Source organism: Haliotis rubra, unplaced genomic scaffold (genome assembly GCF_003918875.1).
Source record: "Haliotis rubra isolate DU_JTF1 unplaced genomic scaffold, ASM391887v1 Scf23, whole genome shotgun sequence".
Taxonomy (NCBI): domain Eukaryota; kingdom Metazoa; phylum Mollusca; class Gastropoda; order Lepetellida; family Haliotidae; genus Haliotis; species Haliotis rubra.
Window position 1 is genome coordinate 2,722,024 of NW_025766336.1, and position 21,858 is coordinate 2,743,881.

At 40.9% G+C, this 21,858-nt stretch overlaps 1 protein-coding gene across 1 annotated transcript; it reads left to right on the plus strand.

Annotated features, from left to right (window-relative positions):
* Window positions 1-593: 593 nt before the first annotated feature.
* Window positions 594-21,623, plus strand: LOC124277999 (calcium-regulated heat-stable protein 1-like). The gene is given in 4 exon segments (XM_046713727.1): window positions 594-659; window positions 662-723; window positions 19,711-19,833; window positions 20,739-21,623. Coding segments are annotated over 4 exon segments (408 nt in total). The 3' UTR covers window positions 20,896-21,623.
* Window positions 21,624-21,858: the final 235 nt, after the last annotated feature.

The following is a 21,858-nucleotide window of genomic DNA, read 5'->3' on the forward strand; positions in this document are numbered from 1 at the left end:
CATCAAGGCATTCATGTCCTGAAAACACGCAATACATTTGGTTTCCCTATCTATAACGGTTTTTAAGGAAATCTGTCCCCATCATCTCCCACGGACGGAGCCCAAACCTATATCCCGCTCCCACTTCGTGGCGGGGGATAATAAATAAGACGCCATGTACAAGGGCGTTTTTTTATGTTTAAGAAACAAATATTTTAGACTTGTTTATAATCATGACAATCGTGTGATAATTATTCAAATCTCCAATAGGTAATCTGTCAATAAGATATCTTTACTATGGCTTTGTAGGCCTTGGCGGGCATATTCCTAGTTAATCAGAGTGTCTTTGTGAGTGGTGATTAACTGGTAACTAGTGTGACTTTTGTTTAGCAGTTATACCATCTGTCGCCAACACTCTATCATGCTCTGTGTTGCCATTGGTGTCATTGTAATCAATAGTTATTGAGAGTTATGTCATTCGAACATCAGTGGGTCATATTACATCATAACTGTTGCCATCTGCTTATCCATTGTTTTGTCAATTTCTTGTGTATGTTTCTGCTGTATGATGTTTGGTATTTGGTATTTTTCCTTCAGAGCAGTAGGACCAAGCTATGTCATCTCCACACAACATCCCTCAAGCTCAGGCTATGAACAATGATGTCATTTCGAAATCTTCGTACATGGCCACCGCTTCTTGATTCCAAGTCCGATACCTACCCGTCGGTCCAGGACCTTCTCAGCGTGAGTACATGCAGTTAATGGTGGGGCGGGTAGGGGTGAAATGGTATATCGTGGTATTAGTAGAACCGCGGTATTTTGCCGTCAGTTGGCATACCGTAATGCAATAAATTTTTTTCGGTATTTTCATTTTTTGTAGGGGGCGGTGGGGTAGACTAGTGGTTAAAGCGTTGGCTCGTCACGCCGAAGACCCGGGTTCGAATCCCCACATGGGTACAATTTGTGAAGCCCATTTCTGGTGTTCCCCGCCGTGATGTTGCTGGAATATTGCTAAAAGCGGCGTAAAACCAAACTCAGTCAGTCAGTCAGTCATTTTTTGTAGCGTTCATCTATCTAGTCATAAAATGACAATTTTGTTCTTTCAAAATAACAATGATTATGCTTATTTTTATTCATGTTATTAAACAATGTAAGGTTTGGCTCTTGCTGTCAATTTTCTGCATTATGATTATATCTCATATACCGAACCAAAACGGACCGAACCGAAGGCCTTGTACCGCAATATGTACCGTACCGTGGGAAGAGCGTACTGTTTCACCCCTAGGGGAGGGGTAGCCTAATGGTTCAAGCATTCGCTCGTCACGCTTAGGTTATTGCCCAGGTTAGATTCCCCACATGGGAATGTGTGAAGGGCATTTCTGGTGTCCCCTGCCGTGATGTTGCTGGAATATTGCTAAAAGCGGCTTAAACCCTAGTCACTGACTCATGGTGGGGAATTTGGATGTACCCTCCGTTCATGCTGTTCTGAAGGACGCTGTCATATATGTATGTGTTAGGTTTTTGAAACATTGTCCCGTCACGTTTCCACTTGATGTCCATGTTTCCGCTCAGCAATTTTAACATCTGCTATTAGAAAAATTACGTGGCTTGTGCAATGGTCAGTGGACTTCAATAGCAGGCCAATGAGGTGAGCAAAAACATGTGACGTCATTCCACAGTGACATGGCCACTGAGTTCATAAACATCTGAATAAAATATTATTAACCATATCAACTTTCATTACCATATTATAACTATCCTAATATTTGTTTGTATTTTATGAGCCCATGTATGTTATCTGAGTGAAAATTGATGATGCCAGGATGCTTGAAAAATAACCCTCAAGCCACAAGCAATTAATTTTTGAGAAGCAGGGGAATGACTTCTAAGTTGGTTTTGTGTGTAACTTCAATATTAATTCTAGCACGACATGGTGTGTTACTCAATTCTGATTGGCTGAGAGCTCATCAAAACCGGTATGTTTAAGACCGCTAATTAAAGTGAATACCGCGTATGAATACAACAAACTCGTTGACCCAATTGTTTGTAAACAAACATGTCAGATATTTGCAATTTCTATCTCGGCAGCATCTTTGGTGTTTTGAAGTAAAAAATCGAATGGTTTGAAGAAGAATTTCTTGACCCTTATCCAAGTGAAGAAACTAAGAAACTGGAAAATCCGTCAGCAGTGCAAAAGTGACAGTATATTCAAACCGGGTCCAGATCTACGTGTGTTGACGTCGACAACACGCGTCTGCCCACACGTCCTAACCTTACCGCTTCCATCCCGGCCATAATACCCAGTCCTTCCACTTCCACTGTCCATGTATCCCACATGAAACGTGGCATGTCAGGTCTTTTCCAAATTGGGAATAGTAGGGTGGTTATCAACAATTATTTCCGTGAATACAGTTAGTGGCGACTAAACTTAGCGAGTTCACAGCTTGAATTTGGACGAGTCGATTGTCATACAGTAGGGGGGGGGATAAAATCAAATAATTGCACTAGCTCACAGTATAAACTGTATTTTTTTTATTTATGTATGCTACTTGTTACAAATACAAGCATACTGGTTCCTGAAATAAAGCATTTATGTTGTTGAAAATGTCTTACTTTGTTCATTACAAAACCTGTCCCTCAACGGGACGATTCCAAGCGATTTCCAGGAAAAAGGCCCCTTCGCACCTTGTGTTCTTGCACGCCAAACAGTTCGGTTTTAAAACGCTTATCAGTCGTGTTAGAATGAAGAGGTTAATTTAGCGGTCTTAAATCAACGATAAAGGACAGCAAAATTGAAAACAGAGTAGCTTTATCTTCTAATTCAAGAGACAGAAATAATTTGTGATTCTGAGTTGTGTGTAGGATATTAAATTATGACTTAATGTCTTTTTTCAGTGTGAAAGATGAGTTTCAGCTCAGTTTATTCATATTCAACTTTAATATACACCAAGATGTTCATAGGTCATATGCCTCTTCACAAACAAAGAACAATAGATACAAGCTTGACAGGAATCAGAAATGATAATGCTCTAAATAAAAAATTATGGACAATAATTCTCTTATGTCCATGTCCCAGTGGGTAATATGTTTGTATAATTATAATTATTCCTGTCTTTATGTTAAAACATTTATTTTGATCAATATGTAACTACAAAGTAGCGACCATATTCCTGTTGGTGTCTTTTACGTGTGTTTTCTGACTGATATCTGTAGAATTCCATTCAAGTGCTACTGGGTTAAGCCCAGTATACATGTACAAGTCTCTAATAAGTAATATTTTTATTTTTTCCTTATCCTGACTCATGCTCTTTTGCTTGTCTTCTTCTTCTTACGAACATAGTGGAACACTTGTATCTCCTTAATTGAAGCTCCTTCAATGTAAAATCACTAATTGGTACTCACCACGAGTTGCCTCCCTTGCCCTTTTAAATCTAATTGCGGGAACAGGTGTAATGCCCACCCTCTGGCCTCATGCTTCACTCTCTCCTTCTTAGCCCAGTGAGCAGGATGTGAGGTGTAGCCTGTGTCTCCTTACACACAGTGAGCTATATCCTTTGCTTTTCTTAGTTTATTACCTCTTATAGGTTACTATAGAGGTATAGCTAGTATCCTTCATTAATTTGCATTGATATTTAATCATTATTTCTACTGTTTATTCCGTGAGTTAAGTGATTGTTCAGCTAGTATTCGTTGATGAAAATCTGTACTATTTGCAATTTCACGTTTTCAATTGCTGACCATGTATTATGCCCTAGTTGTGCTTTCGCCTTGTGCGTTTGATACGTTGCAGTTACTGCATTAATCTATCAATTCTGCTTTTCATAAATATCTTTGCGTGCGTGAGGCGTACCGCGAATAGAGTCCAGCAAACAAAGAGGGTTAGACATGGCGATACATCCAGTTCCCCTTCCAGTCAGCTGCTGTCGATAGACCCCTCCCGTCTGGTGTTTATAGAGACTCCGTCGGGAAGATGAAGCGTGGGATGCAGTCCGCCACCTCTAAGAAGCGTCCTGCCTCCCCAGGCGTCCGTCATCGCCAGATAAAGTCCAAGAGGGCCGCGGCGTCTTCCCAACGCAGACTTGGACCCCAGGGCAGCGTCGACATCAAGGGGAAGTCTGAAGTCGTCAAGAACTTTCTCAGCGAGATTGTTCCAGCCGCCCGAACTGGGCCTCTACGATGATCAGCCGATCATCATCCCTGGCGTCGCCACAAGAAGCGACCGGTGACAGCTACAGTGACATCAGCAGAGATCGCCATGCAGCCTGATGCCTCTACACTGATGTCAGGCGACTTCCCTGAGGGTCAGCAGCTGTCATCGCAGAGAGGGCACCCGACTACTTAAATCGCAGACCATCCCAGGCGAGCTGTTGCGGCAGATCATGACCATGATGGAGGCCACTACAGTCGGGGAAGCAGCCAGCCCAGGGCCGAGCAGCATGAGGCGATACCCCAGAGGCAACCCCAGTCAGCGTAGCAGCCACGGCGAAGCAGCCGAGAAGGAAGTCACAGACCACCTCAGCGAAGGGCGCAGATGTACAGTCGTCGCGAAGGCCTTCGGCGAAGGCGGGAGAGATCGTCATCATCCTCGGCCTCGTCCTCAGATGCAGACTCAGACCACCAGGCGTCCGCGGAAACCGTCCGCGGAAGTCAAGGCGCCGCTCCCCAGGTCGGGCGCAGAGGCTGCGAAGGCCGTCACACAGATCGTCATCGTCGTCCAGAAGGGCGTCGAGGGACTATTCAAGAGCTTCCGCGAAGCCGTCAACATTCTCCTCGCAGATCTAGGTCTTCCCATAGGCGCCAGATCACCTAGAGCGATCTCCGCGCCGTTCACCCGCGCCCGATCTCCACGTACATCACCTGCGCGGGGTCATCACACAAAGTCGGCACACAGGTCTACACTCAGGTCTCCCGAGTGTCACCCGACATAGAGATAGCAGCCCAGAGGTCACCATCAGAAGAGCATCAACCTCTCATCTCCGATGCTGGTACAGAAGATGATGGAGGCATCATCTTCTCAGGCGCTGAGATAAGATATTGGATGGTAAACAACCTAGATTTATCTTCACCGTCCAAGAGTGGCAACTCAAGCGCAGACATACCTGATGAAGGAAGGCGATGCAGGCGCCATCACCTTACCTCCGATCGACCCGATTGCTGCGGTGCCACATAATCTAGATACAGCCTTCATTAAAGCTCACGAAAGTGCAGACTCCACATCTGCGAACTTTCAGCTAAGAAGTTCTCCACGCACAACATGGACCCCTTCCTGAAGGCACAAGACATCGATGAAAACTACAAGCTGATCAGCGATGTTAAGAACAAGAACTACAAGATTGGCGATGCGCCAAGCTGGTGCAGATAGAAAACATGGCCGAGGCGCATGTTCTTTGGCCTAAATAGATCTAGAGCGATCAATGAGACACTTATCACCAGATTTACGTATCGACCTCTGAAGATGATAGGATGATCTACTCGGCCCTACTGATGCAAAGAAGGACCAGCAGTTCCTTACAGATCATCTCACATCTGTCTCAGCAGCACTGACCTTAGCTGCGTCGTCAAGGCCTCCTCGCTTCCTGCAGCTGGGGTGAGAACTTTACAGCTCCACTCTATACAGCCCGTGGTCATCCCCAAACATCTTTGGCGGAGGAATAGACAAAGTCTCCAAGGGAAGTCACTAAGGACTCCAGAGAAGTCCTTATGATCAAGTCGATGGACCGCTAGCAAAGCGTCATCAGGCAGACTTCACAAAGATACTCAGGGAGATCTAAGTTCGGGACTACAGAAAGCGGGATAGGAAGATAGCCAGCGCCAGGGAAAGATTCTTTTAAATTAAGCCCATATGGCAACTATAGAGGAGGGTCAGGAAGAGGCAGGACACCCAGAGGTTCCGCATAACTATAAGCTGAAAGACAGGTTGGAGCGACTGGAGTCTTCCACCCCAGCCGTTCCAGTACAACCGTCACAAGTGGGTGGGCGCCTCCAACTACACTGGGAGAACTGGGGAATGTTAAAAGACCCTTATGTCTCCAACATTCTTCAACACGGAGTTTAAATTATCCCACTACAGGCCGCGCCTCCGCTGACAGTCAACCCTTACAAGTTCGACTTACAGGCACAACAACTACCAAAGTTAAGAGAGGCGGTTACATCACTCATAACCAAGCAGGCCATAGAAGTACTAGATCAAGTAGACATCGAACCAGGCTTCTACTCCCCAGTTTTCCTAGTACCCAAGAAAAACTCCAAGGAGAAATACAGACTCATTTACAACATGAGCTTTTCAACAGGAATTATCTCGCCAAACCACCAAAGTTTAGCATGATACACCTTCCTCAGTTCACGGCAGTTGATTAAGCCCCATGGATTACATGGCCAGTATAGATCTGCAAGGCGGCTTATCTACATATCCCGATACATCCCGAATCCAGGAAATATCTAAGATTTACACTAGGCGGGCTACATTACCAATGGAAAGTACTCCCATTCGGCATATCATCAGCCCCTGGCTATTCCGAGGATAACGAAACCGATTGTCACCTATCTACATCGTCTAGGGCTACGCCAGTCGCGTTCTACCTCGACGACGGGATACAAGTAGATCAAGATCCACAGCATCTCAAACTACAGTTAAACTACATCATAAAGCTACTAACACAGCTAGGATGGTTAGTAAACTTACTCAAGTCGGACCTAGTACCATCGCCAAGATCTGCAGTTCCTAGGCATTGATTTATCACGAATCACAACCGTATCGTCGTACCAGAAGACCGTTGGCTCAAGATCCAACAGACCATTCCGTCAGCTCTACTCTCTCCGTTACCACTCTCGACAATGGCAGGCGTGTTGGGTCTCCTCACATCAGCCCAAGACATGACAGTCTCAGGCAGATTACAGTTCGCCCATTACAGGTCTTCATCAATGCACATCTCGGCGACCTACAACCATTCAGTCTACGAAGCGTCTCAGACCTCATCTACTATGGTGGACCAGGAGGTCGAATGTTTCTGCGAAGGTATTTGTTTAGAAGAGCAGGAATTCAAAACCCATCTATATGTAGGCGCGTGCAAATCTCCAAGGTTGGGGAGCTCATCTGCGCCAACCAGGACGGCATCAGGGTTATGGAATCAGCAAGAAAGCAAGCTCCATATAAACATGTTAGAGATGAAAGCTGTAATCAGCGCCATACTTCATTGGAGCAACATTCTACAGAATCGCGCCAATGATTCATACCGACAACTTCGACAGTGGCGTTCTATGTGAACAAACAAGGTTCAACAAGATCACTGAACCTATTGACTTTAAGCTTTCAACTGTTCGATCTAATACACGATCTAAACCTACATGTCAGAGCATGTCACATTCCCGAGCCAAGAATGTACTAGCAGGCGCTCTCTCGGCCCACATCAACCGTCACCGACAGAATGGATGCTCAATACAGAAATATTTGCACAGATAATCAAGCAAATAGGGCCCGCTAGTAGATCTATTAAGCAACACGCTTCAACAATCAGCTACCGACATTACGTGTCACCAGTCCCAGACCCACAAGCATGGGCAGCGGACGGCTCTAAGCATATCCTGGGAAGGCCTCAATGCGTCGCCGCGTTTCGCGCCAGCAATAATACCTCAAGTGTTACAGAAAATCAGACAAACACAGAGCCTCCAACTCACTTTGGTGGCCCTACTGGCGGCCAGAGCGTGGTTTCCCATTCTAATTCAAGAAATCGGTCAACCAACACTAGAGCTACCCAAGCTCAAATCTATTAATACATCCACACACCAAACAGGTGCGCGGAAGCCCAGAAGTATTCCAACTTCAATATGGATTGTATTAAAATGTGTTTAAACAAGAGGGTATTCTACCAGAGTGACAAAGCGGTCAACGCTTGCCTTACGCTATTCTACCGTAACTTGCAATGCGGCGACAAGTGGCACAGTTTTGAGAATTACGCGGTAAATAAAGGGATTTACAGCAAGAGATGCTACTCATCCACAAGTGGCAGATTATTTGTGTTACTTCACGGCAAAACAAACATTTAAAAGGCTCGACATTGTCAACATATCTTGCGGCGCTTAGTTCTGTCATTACCATGAGAGCGGGTGTTAGATTAACAAGAACTCCAGAGTTACTGGCCTTACTACGGGCTTTCCGATTGGAGGACCAAAGCGGAAGTTCCACGCCCAGCTTGGGATCTGAATATAGTGTTACAACACCTCACAAGTGAGGCTTATGAACCGCTGGAATCGACAAACTTTGAGTTTCTCTCTCACAGAAAACGCTTTTCCTGTTATCTCTAGCCACAGCAGCCAGGATGTCGGAAATTCACGCACTAGATTATGAGAGGATACAGTTTGATGACAATCAAAACACAGCACACCTGGGATTAAGATGGGATTTCATCGCCAAAAATCAACTACCAGGTCAACCAGACAGGTTATTTCATATCCCTGCATTATCCTCCATTCTCGGATCTCAAGATACACTGGACTTATCTCTATGCCCAGTCAGAGCTCTCAAAATCTATTTCTGACGTTCCAAAACAAAGCGAAGATTTCTCAAACGATTATTCATTCCCTTATCGGCAACAACTCAGACAGAAGTCTCTCATTACCACCATATCTATATGGATAAGAACTGTCATGCCAGCCTTACAAGGCAGCAGGACTGGACCCTCCAACAGCATCAAATCCCATGAAATCAGGGCTTAGCTTCCACTCTCCTTACTACGGTAACTGTTCTTTGAATACAATTATGGAAGGATGCTTTTGGAAATCTAACATGGTGTTTGCTAATCACTACCTGAGAGATATCACCACCGAGGGCGTCTCAGGCATTCACCATTTCGGTCCCTTGGTCCTCGCACAGCAGTTGACAGTCCCTAAGTAAGCGTTAACCGCGTAGTCTTCACGAGATTTATATGCATAATTGTTACATGCATTATCTAGCTTATAACTCTCGGGAGTTCTAGCGGTATGTATATATGTTCAGTGGTATAGCTTCTCTATCAGAGTAAACTTTGATATTGTTGTTTATAATATCTCAGTATATTATTAATGTAAATACCCCAGTATGGCATTATAACCTATGGCTTATAATAGAGGAATTATCCTAAGTCTATGCCTTTATGAAGTTCCCCGTAGGGAGTTATTACAGTTAAATCTATATAAATCACTAATTCTATAAATCCAAAGTATTCTGTTTTGCCCACCTCCGTTTCGGTAGGATTCTACAAACAAAAGAGCATGAGTCAGGATAAGGAAAAATATGTAATTTTTTGAGTAAAATTGATATTTTATACTTATCCTGACTCATGAGGTTAACCCTCCATCCTCCCCCACATAACACTTTGGATTTCCCTGTAAATTCAAGTGTTGGGCTCATAAAATCAGGAGAGAGTGAAGCATGAGGGCCAGAGGGTGGCGACACCTGTTCCGCCAAAGGGGCAAGGGAGGCAACTTCGTGGTGAGTACCAATTAGTGATTTTACATTGAAGGGGCTTCAATTAAGGAGATACAAGTGTTCCACTATGTTAGCAAAAGAAGAAGACAAGCAAAAGAGCATGAGTCAGGATAAGTATAAAATATCAATTTTACTCAAAAATTACATTTTTACAAACTGTTGAGTACAAAGAGACACCATTAGCACCAACCTTCTCACATCTCAATGTCTGCTTTCGGTAAACAAATCTTTTCATTCACAAGTGGAATATTAGGCATTTTCAATTTGCTGAATCAGTGAATAAAATAATCAGTGAGTACACAAAATGAAATGGTGCATTTAAAATATGATTTTCCCCGCACTTCCCTTATATCCACGAATCAAGGTTACGCAAGTGTACCCCTTCCAAACAAAGCCTTGACATTCTCAGGGCTACAGATAAGGGGCGTACAGGCGTAATGTACGCCTCAAAATCAATTAAGTACAACATAATATAAGATTTCAAGCGTATCGTGTACGCACATAAATACCTTTATACGTCTAACATTTAATTTCCGTGCGTATCGTTTAAATGGAAATCTATTTCGGATAAATACTTGTCAAGTTTCTTTTACGAAACACGATTTTGACACATGAGGAAACCCCGACAGTAGGAATCACTTGCGTTGCCATGCAACAATATTTGTCACTATTTTTCGATTGGCTAAAAACTACACTGTTCCTATTTATATCCAGTCGGACCTGACATTTCGCGCATCACACGGTCGCTCAGTTACTTCTCACGCGTCTTCAAATACAAATACAAATACATGGTTGGAAATAGTGATTGATGAATCGTCCAGACAAACCACATCACCAACTTGCTCACACAAAAACATGTCAGTACTCCCTTCAAAATTCTCAGTACACCTCCACTTGCAATATGATGTGTAAGTACACTCGCACCCCCAAAAGTTATCTGGAGCCCTGATTCTTCTTGTTCATTGTAGTATGGGCATGATGGCTGATGAGTCTTTGTTGTATCTGATATTGACACCTTAACCATAACAGTATAGATCAATAAGTAATGTGAATCTTCAGTGTTGAACTGAAGTGAATCATCAGTATTGGTCTCCCATTACAAATTGAATTTTACCAACTTCACATCTTCTGTTAGGTGAACAGGCTTCTCTTAATATTGAGCAAGTTGTTGGCCTGGATCCACATGCTCAAAGCGGCCTTAGTGCTAAGACGCTCGTAAGCCTATGATAAAGTATAGGAGCTGTGATTGTCTTAACGCTAAGATCGCTTTGTGCAAGCGAGCCCTGCTGTCTATTTGTGGCCTGATGTCTATTCTATTTAATGCAGGCAGTGGCAACCCACTACCTTACAGACTCCTTAATTCTACATCCATACAAAGGGTGCAGGAAATGGTCGTTGTTGATCACCAGCATATCATGGTGCTAGGTACCGGACATCTGTTAGAGACTTTGATATATATTCAACTTCCACTATTGGCAAGATGGGAGGTTATTGTGATCTACTTACAATGCTGTCAGAATGTTTCTTTTCTGTATCATTGATTTACTGGTACTCAAATTGACATGAACATTCTGGAACATTTCTCAGAAACTTCTGTTTGATACAATAGTGACAGAAAATGTTCAAACTTGTGTCAAACTAAATCTCTTTATGAATTTGGCTTTTGTATGTTGTTCTTGTATTTTTCCAACCACCTTCCATCAGTATCCTTCCTGGGACATCTAGGGGTTCTGAACATACCTGTAACATGGAGATATTTTGGATATGTATTTAACAGAAATTTAGTTGTTAGATGTTCGGATAATCTTTTCAATTTTGTGATGTCATTTAGACAAACTATCGTTAAAAAAGTCTTGGCATCAAAGAATTTGTTTAACATCTTCTTTAGGAGAGCATTTGGGAAAATCTGTTTGTGTGTTATTGGTGTGATTTTGTCTGTTATCAGCTAGACATCGTACATGCTGTGATATTGATATCGGTTCTTTGTTTGAACAAGATGACTGCAGTAGTTTGATTTCATCATGGTGGTGTGTTTTCTGTTTGTATTTCACCCACTGTTTCCTGTGTACAGTGTGTGATATAATTTCAAAATGGTACTGGCAGGGGTGAGGTGGGTGGGTGGGGGTGGGTTTGAGGACACGTTTCTATTTCTTTTACTTTACAGTGTATTAAATCCAGTTTTTGCATATCAATAAAAAGAATTATCAAATAGTAGAATTTAAAGTGTCTCTTTCTTTTATTATCTTCACAATATTGTACAAAGGTTTTCAGTAGGCTTTCCTGCCTACATGTTCTGTACAAACAACATAGTACACACTGCAGTGTTGTTGTGTGTTCAACAACAGAAGAAACAGTTGTTGTTGCAAAATATGACCATGCCAATAAATACAGAGTAAGTGTATGAAATAGCCGTCTGCCTGGTGGCACGTGGCTAGTGAACTTTCGGGCTAGAGAGAATGAGAATCTGAAATCTTTTTAGTCCGACTGATGAATATTTCATGGCGATTTCTTCCTTGCTACATACAATGGGTAACCTGTCATACTCTCTGCTTCTATGTTTCTGAAATTAAGCTACTGTCAGTTATTTACTTATTGGTGCGGTGGGGTAACCAGATGGGGAAGTGTCCGCTCGTCACGCCGAGGACCTGGGTTCGAATCCCCACATGGGCATGATGTGTGAAGTCCGTTTCTGGTGTCCCCTGCCGTGATATTGCTGGAATATTGCTAAAAGCGGCGTAAAACCATACTCACTCAGTATTTACTTGTTATCTGGACTTGTCTATGTTTACATGTGTGCAGTTTACTCTGACTCTCTGACTGCAGATCTGAATCAGTTTTGTTTCCTTGATCATTTTGTTTCCTCTATTGATAACCATTTGACACATGATTTCCAGTTTATACTTATTTCGTTGATATTGCAGCATCAACAGAATGAAATTTTAAATGCTGATTCGAAAATTCATCAAATAATGGTTAATGTACAAATTGTAACTAAACCCCAATGCCTTAACTTTAAAAAGATATTAACAGTGAACTCAGGATTCAGTGTCTCAAAATGTTAACTGGGAAATGGAGGAGCTTATGAATATTTACAATGATATAGTTGAAAATTCATGTCTAAAATTCAAAACATGAAACATGACTAATTCATGTCGCTTTTAATCTGAATTGCTCTGCAAAGTTTAATATTTATGTTATGATTTACCAGGGTTTCAAGAAGACAAAGTGAGTGCTTAAGGGACAGATTCCATGTCCATGAGCAACTATATCCCCTTAAGTGCTGACATTACTATATGCACAACAGTAGAGGAAATATACTATATGATGTTGCCTTTCTTTAATATAACTACTGGTGATGCCATATGACATAAAGCTAAAGAAAATGGAGCTATAAGAAAATTCTCATTATTCCTTGTGTCCATCTTGAAAGATGTAGATGTATATGAATTGTGTTAGTGTTCATGGTCAGTGTTGTCGCTGTCATTGTGACTGGCCATGGCTCCGATACTGTGTTTGTGTACAGATACATCATAGCGTCATGATATATTCTACCATGGCTACGTGAAATGCTCGATTTTGATTGGTCAATCAATAAAATTAGACGCTATCAATTTTGGATTGAAAATTCGTCTGATTTCATGACTGCTTCACTGCGCACGTATACAACACTGCCGCATCAGCTTGACCACCAACATGGCTAATATCAACACAACAGACGTGATGGAAATGCTGATAAAACATTTATTAAAACTTGAAAAGTACAATTATTATATGATTTTTCCTCCACAATTATTAGGGAACCTCACTATCATATAGGGGCTGTGGGGTAGCCTAATGGTTAAAGCGTTGGCTCGTCACGCCGAAGTCCCGGGTTCGAATCCCCACATGGGTACAATGTGTGAAGCCCATTTCTGGTGTCCCCCGCCGTGATGTTGCTGGAATATTGCTAAAAGCGGCGTAACACCAAACTCAGTCAGTCACTATCATATAACCTTCTATAATAAAAATATTCAAACTCAATTACAATACACAGCCCCAAACATAAACAAACAATATCTAACATGTAAATCAGAAAGCCTTGTAAATTTCATCCCTATCTATACAAAATGTGCAGCAAATCCTTACTAAACATTTACCTACCTGTTAAATGGTATATTTGTTTCCGTTTAGAATCATAAGAATGGGAAATTCGCAAGATAACGGTCAAGATAACGGTCAGGCGAAACACAGAACTTATGCCACTCACACTCAATCATGTCCCGCTGCATCGTTCAAAAAATACATGTCAAAAATTGAACCACCAGAATTCTGCTCTCTGCCAGCTTCCCCACAAGGCTGTCACTGCTGGTGATCTATGTTCGTACACTTTGAAAAAGTTCGGCCACAATCCAGTCCCAAATGATGAAACAATGTTCCAAGGAATCCCGAGTTAGTCGCATGTACACAAAGCAGCACTGTCACTCTTTTTGTCGCATGCCGGGGTGGAGGCACCTACAGCCTATGTAAGCAAAATCATGATCTACACTTGCTGGTCATACAAATCTTTGAATAGTTACAGGTCGTAGGTTGATCAGAAAAGGATCTATTCTTCCATTCTGCAGGGTTCAGATTCGACAGTCAGTGAAGTATTTTCCACTGTCACTCAAAATGTAAACACTGGCTGTCCGCCATTTCAAACTGTTACGTAACTGTCAACAACTAGATCTACAGACTGCACTTCCAAGAAAAATAAGTAGGTCAGACGATTCCATTATAGTGTGGCCAGGGGGTAAGAGTAACACGGCACGCAAAACAATAGGCTGGTTTCGGTCGTGTAGAGTTGGGATTATATAAACCAAGCTCTTAGGTATTACATTATTGCGTTGAATAAACAGTAGTTAGTTTTCTTTGGACAGAATATTATATATGTTGCAATGTTTAAAAAAATACGAACGGCACCTTCCACTCCCTTCACAGACGAGTTCAATTCGCCTCTCGCACCATGCCGGATTTCGCAGTGTCTTCCGTGGAAGGAAGGAGTTCGATTTTAATTTGGTTATGGTAGAATGGAGATAAACGTATTGTGTTGGAAAATTAGATGAATGTTAGGCAGAATTGATAGTCTCTAAATTAATCATTTGAAACCTCACGCTATACACGTTCGGTTCCAAATGAAATTTAGAGACTATCAGTTCTGCCTAACATTCATCTAATTTCCCAACACAGTACGTTTATCTCCTAAATCTGTAATCCCTTCTCCCGGAAGGTGAAACTGAAAGATGTAGAACAGTTTGTGTTGTGATGCTTAACAGCGTAATTATGGCTATTCCTGGGTATAAACCCTAAATAATATGATTGTGACGTGACAAGGTTGACTTTATATGCATATGCACTTTGGGGTAACCTAGTGGTTAAAGTATTCCCTTGTCACGCCGAAGACCTGGGTTCGATTCGCCACATGGGTACAGTGTGTGAAACCCTTTTGGTGTCTCTACCCTGATATTGCTGAAATAATGCTGAAAGAGACATAAGAGTAAACTCACTCAGTTACCTGCAGTGTAAATGTTTCAGTGCTATACCAAAAATACAATACCCTTTACTGTTCACCAAATACGTCTCCATTGTATTAACTAATTTACTTGTATTTGTATTAATACAAAATGCATTTTAATAATTCATTGCACCATCATTCAGATAATGTGCTGAGAGAAAGCTTTCATAAACATAAAAAACAACAAAATGTTTTGTGGTAAATCTGTCCAATCTTATGGCTATAATTACAAGGCTCAACAAGGAAGTTTTTCCTGAAGCAGTTTTCTTGTACCGATTTGCAAGTCCATATTGATTCCGTATTAGCGTTGATGATCTCCAGGTGAAGGTGTAAAGTGTGTAATTTAGGCCTATTGTAATCCATCAAGATGGCAGTGTTACTGTTGGCGGTTAGCTGCTTGAGATGTCTTTGCTTGACCCCAGAACAAACCTATCTGTCTTGTCTCTGGGCAAATATGTTAAGCCAGAAGAGAAGGCTCAATAATAACACAAGAGGTAGTAATTCAGCTCCAGGGACTTATGGCCTTCTATACCAGTTGAGCCGCTCATCCAGGAATTGATTAAACTGGACAGGCTTTCTCTGTTTTGTACAATTATCATATGTCAGGCTTCCATCAGATTTGACAGCACTGTCCTTATGTTTCAGTACACTTGAACTTGCTTGGACAGTTTGTGGAGGGCATGGCAGCAAAGCCCTTGAATATTTGACAGAAAAGCTCGACTGCAATTCAGGGACATGTTTGTGTCATGTGTCCTTTTGTCTATTTCCAATGGTTACCATGACATTTGCAGTAAAAGAACTTCCACGAACATATCTGGAAACACTCATTTGGTAAATTGGAAATCAGGCTGTTCAGTAAAATTACTAATGTAATACTAAAACTTGTAATGGAACAAACAGTGCGAGTCTGTGTGTGTGTATATTTGTATGAATGACTTCTTTTTGAGGCAGTAATATTCAAGCTGTATCATGATGGCTGATTAAAAATGAGTCAGGCGTATCTGTTGTTGAAATAAATATCAGTGATTAAATTTTAGAATTTTGTATACTGGTTTGTATTGCAGAATAATGCCATTAACATTTTGAAGAGTATTTTGGTATTTCTTTTGTGCAACATTACAGTGATTATGTACTGCTATGCTTTATGCCACTTCGAAACTGCCATTCTCAAAAAAACCAAAATATTGAGATACAGTGGATCAATTGCCATTAAATAGTATTAATATATAGAAAATGTCCTGTCTCTGTACTGGAGATATGCAGCATTTTGAAGAGATTTTCAATGACTTGCCTTATGATTGGATGAGATTTTGTTATGTTCTTTGCAATCAGCCAGGGTGTTATAGACATATATGTGATCAAGGATCTTAATTTGAGTCAAAAACGTTAGTTTGTAAAATAGGAAAATGTCCCGATAATATGGTTAGTGCAGAGTAGTTAATGATTTGTAGATTCAGTAAAGTTTCAATTTGTTTTGTATCAATGCATTGCTTACATGTATAAAATTAAATAACAAGGAAAATGTTCAGTCATGAGTTGATCCAAAACCATACCTAGAGTTGGTGGTTATCGGTTATAGTCCAAAAGAAAGCAAATATGGTGAGTCGGTGAAAGTCATCTTATAACCAGTTTTCTGTCTTCACATTGGATGCAGTTGCCATGGTTAATCCAGTGTATCCTATGTCCATTTGTCATGATCAGTACCCAGTGCTATCAAACAAACGTATTTATTGAAAGGTGAAGATCCTCCATGTTGCATCCCTTGTGGTGAGAGAATCACGGTCAAGCATGTACTGCTTGACTGCATTGATTTTTCCATCACAAGGGATAAATATTTCAATGTCAAAACAGTTCAGGATCTGTTTAACGTCAATTATCACTTAATTATTGCATTTTTAAAAGAAATTGAATTGTTACATAAATTTTGATAAAAGACTTGTAAATAGATACATATTTTATTAGTAGTAATTTGATTAGCAGCTGAAATTGTTAGTGTCTGTATCCTCACAGGGGGTTGAAGTATTGTAAAATGATTGTCCTCCTGTGGGGGTACGTAAGTCCCTAAACATTCTAGGTAAATATAACTTACGAATTTTTAAAGCGCAGAATTCTTGTGTTTTTAAGTTATGGCTAAATTTAACTACAATCACCAACGGCTGAAGGGATGATATAAATCCGCTTAGAGTCTATGCAGGTAGCCAAAGTACTGTAAGTCCCCATGGTCTCTAGTATGGTCATCTACCTTCAGTTGCTGGTCATCTATAGCCCGTTTCTATATTGTATTGTCTTGCATTATAGTATAAGTGTTAGTTACATGCTAGGTTTATATCTGTATCTGTGATACACTAGTAGTTTTACTGTTTATAGTAAACAGTTTTATAGCTCCTAATCTTATTGATCTTAACTGATAATTAATTGTTCTCATCACGATATGGCCGAAATATTGCCAATGTGACGATAAATATTAACTCACTCACTCACTTTAAAAAAAAAAAAATTATTCAGATCTTGTGTGAGAGAGTTTCTGGGGAAGGAACAGATATGTTTGGATGTCAGTGTCTATGTGAAGCTGTGATCATGACAACAAATTAGTCCAGTGTGTTTCAACATTATATGAGGGAGAAGTGTTTCACTTGATGATTGAGGATGAAGTAGCCCAGCATGTCAGTGATCTTGTTGGATGGTTTTGTTGATTGCATGGCACTTGAACCCTGTTGTGTGGAATGTTGCTCGGTTACTCAAGGATTTACAGAACACGAATTCCTGTGTCCTATATGCATAAATATGGATGCAACAAAATTTATTAGTGCATCCACAGGGACGCAGAAAAAGTCCAAATACTTTTTTTTAAAATTCCAATCAAGTAACAATCAGTTATTACTGAGTTTGCTACCAGCTGGGTTATGGTATCATTTGCAATTTAATTACTGTAACAATGCGATGATCATGATACACAATACAATAACAGATTTAATAATAATATTTAAGTGTCTGGGACCCCCATTTTGTTGTCCAGGACCCCCAATAATTAAGAGTATGAGTCCCAGAGACCCTCAAATACATGACTCCAGTAAATCCCTGGTTACTTGTTTGCCTCGTCCGGACAGAATTATATACCGTCCTCATGATACAGCTGGGGTATAGCTGAGTGTGGTTTTAATGAGCATTCACTTATTCACACAATGGATGCATGCTGTCAGTGACAGATTAATCTGAGTAAAACATTCTGGTACTACACTCTGCAACACAGCACATTGGCCTCAGTTATACAGGGGGCGGTGAGGTAGCCCAGTGGTTAAAGCATTTACTTGTCGCACCGAAGACCCGAGTTTGATTCCTCACATGGGTTCAGTATGTGAACCTCTTTTCTGGTGTTCCCGCCGTGATATTGCTGGAATATTGCTGAAATATTGCTGAAAGTGACATAAAACTTAACTCACTCACCCACTCACTGAAATCATGTTCCAAATTTAAGGAAATAACATGGACATGGGCATCATATATTTTAAGTTTTGCTGGAGAACTATAATATGTCAGAAAAGTCTTTCTGGGTATTGGCATCATAAGCATTCCGTTGCAGTGCTGTCCCTGCAAAAATATCTGTACACACAGACAAACTGTGGTGGACAATTCCCAGGAACTAACTCCACGTATACTAGTATCTTCTAGTAACAGATCAAAACAAGCAAGTTCGTCTATCTAGCTCCTATGTGTGTCAGTGTGATTAACAGTATTAAGTGAATTAGCTGTTTGCCGGGGAATATCAGATCCGAGGTATGGCTGAATTGGTGTGCCATTAGACACCTTGATGGTGGATCAGTGTTCTTTAATGAGCCAATCAGACAAGATTATATTTACACAGCAAGAATATTAGCTTGATCAGTCACATTGTTGATTATCTAGTGTATTAAATCTCCATTGTATAATAATGAATGCTCTTTTTTGCTGATAAACATGTTTTCTGGTGTATGAAGATAGGGTAATGGAGTTATTTATGTTTATGCTTCAAGATATATTTATATGGCTTGCAACAAGGTGACTCGTGTACTGATGTTGTTGCTGTTGGCTTTAATGGGGACAGAAATTTGATTTGATGGCTGTTCTTGTCATGTCTCAAAATAAAGCGATATCATGCAATGTGACAATTGGGTCAAGGATATATGTCACAACAGATTGTGATCCACTGCTTACTTAAGGTTGGACCGCCTCCGTGGTGTAGTGGTTAGAGCGTCCGCCCGGAGAGCGGAAGGTCGCGGGTTCGATCCCCGGCCGCGTCATACCAAAAGACATTAAAACATGGTACTTGCTGGTCCCTGCCTGGCGCTCGGCATTAATGGGTACAAGGACTGGTCGGCTCGGAGTCAGTATAATGTGTCTGAGTGAAGTATTCTTGCTTCACTGCAGCATGGTATCTCAGTGAGCTAGCACTATAAAACCAGCTTAAGTCTGGGCTAGTACAAGCAGCCGCACATACAAATACACACGCATGCACTTCGTCATATGAGCGAAATATTCTCAAGCACAACGTTAAACCCAATTTCACCTCACCTCACTTGTGGTTGGACAAAACTGTTATCTACCCTGTTGTCATTGGTGTGATGAATATCTACGGAACATGATAGTAACTGTATGTTTTTCAAGCTGCTAAATTACTAACACTGGAAATAAAGAATATGGGACTATTAATTGTAAAACTGTTTATTGTTTTAAGTCTATATGTGCGTTTTATGAATTTCAGGTCTGAGAGGGCAGAGAAAGGGCCATTATTTCATGGAACAGTGAAGACATTTTGTCGCCAGATAGGCCACGGGTTTATTCAACCGCAGGATGGATCGGAAGCCTTATTTGTACACATATCAGAGTATGTAACATATTATCTCTCATCGTTCTTCTTTCAGAGTGGGGGCGGTGGGGTAGTCTAGTGGTTAAAGCGTTGGCTCGTCACGCCGAAGACCCGGGTTCGAATCCCTACATGGGTAAACTGAGTGAAGCCCATTTCTGGTGTCCCCCACCGTGATATTGCTGGAATATTGCTAAAAGTGGCGTAAAACCAAACTCAGTCAGGCAGTCTTTCAGAGTGTATTAAATCTATTCTGCTCTGTGGTCACAATCTGAAGATCTCCTTGGTGTTTGTGATGTGTGAGCAGTAATCATGTTTGAATCATACTGCCTTGTTTTGTGTGTACATCTTCAATATTTAACTGTTTCTGTATTCACTACCATAAAGCCTGACCAGCTGATGCATTAGGTCAGCTTTTACTAAAAAAGGCAAAGTTAGTGGTCATTAAATTTAAAATGAAATCAATTGCAATAGTGTTGGATTTCGTATTTAAGACATATAGTTGTAAACGTTAAAATAGAACATTTTTTTGGTCTCCTTATTTTCTTCTGAAGCAATAACAAAAAAGATGTGAAGTTGTATTTAGGTTACTGAATTTTACAAGACATGTATTTGTTTATTATCAAGTTTACTACGGGAAATGTGGTGACAATGGAGTCAGATCAACACTGGAACTTGAAATTCCCACACAGCTTGGTTTATGAAAAAATGTTTCTCGATATATATTTTCTTTCGTGGTATTGCGGTCATCAGCAGGATCATGGACAAATGTAGTTTCTAGTGGAGCACCTTGTGGACCTACCTAACAGAAAGCAGGATTCTAAAGGTCATAGTGGATTTGCATGTAACTGAAATATTGCTCAGGTAGCTTTGAACATCAAGCATGCTCAGTCAAAGATAAACATTTCCTACAATTTCTGTTTCAGCATTGATGGTGAATATGTTCCAAAAGAGGGTGATGAGGTGACCTACAAGACAGTTCTGATTCCTCCCCGAAATGAGAAGATCCAAGCTGTGCATGTGAAGATCACTCACCTGAAGCCAGGCGTCTCTCACGAGAGATGGGACTCGCCTGCTCAGTAGAAGCATCACTGGCTTGTCAATCAGAATGGGTTGCAGCGGCCTCTGTTGCCTAAGAGACATAGTAACCAAAGAAACAAGAAGGAAACCTACTTTCCTAGAAACTGATTCCCAGTTAACACCTGATGTTATTGTGTGGAATATGCTAGAGAAGATGATGAGGATGATTACTTTGTTAGAAATGTATTGCACTGAAAATAGACGTATGTATTCATACTTTTCAGTAATAAGTCACTTGACTGAAATATATCTGATACATTAGTATTTGAATCTTTGTAAGCACTTCCTGAAGAAGGAAAATTTGAATATAATTAATAACAAAAGGATTTAGGGCGTTTGGACACAAGAATTATTGTTTATTATGTATGTTCATGAAATGAAATCAGTGATCCTCTGAACAGATCCTCCATACCCAGGACTGAGACGATAAGCTCTGAACACATTCTGTATCTTGATAGTAAGGGCATTGCATGGCAGAATTCCATACATATAGAAAGCAGGATTCACCCTCAAAATAACTACAGGGCTAGAATTTGGTACTAGCCCACCAGTCGTAGCATGTATAATGTTAAAGGTGTCAGTGATAGTAGAACTTCAGACCTATACCACAATTATGGCTTGTGTTCTTGGCAGTGAATGCCCACCACATCAGTATTTACTTCAGGTCATTAAGCTCACACAATGCCATTTAGAAAGTGGTCAAATGTAACATGAGAAAGTGTAATCCCAAATATAGCATATGTTACGTCATTAAAATCTATTGTATTCGCTATTTGAATCTAGGCACCAAACACTTGAACATTAGGTAGATATGGACATCAAGAGCTTCTGAAGAGTGATTTGACACACAACCACGGCATAGTTTGTAACTCCACTAGTGGTATCTAATGCAAACTGTCAGAATGTAGTATTTTGTTGTCCTACCCTGGAACATGTCCTTATTGTGTATATAGACATGTGATGATA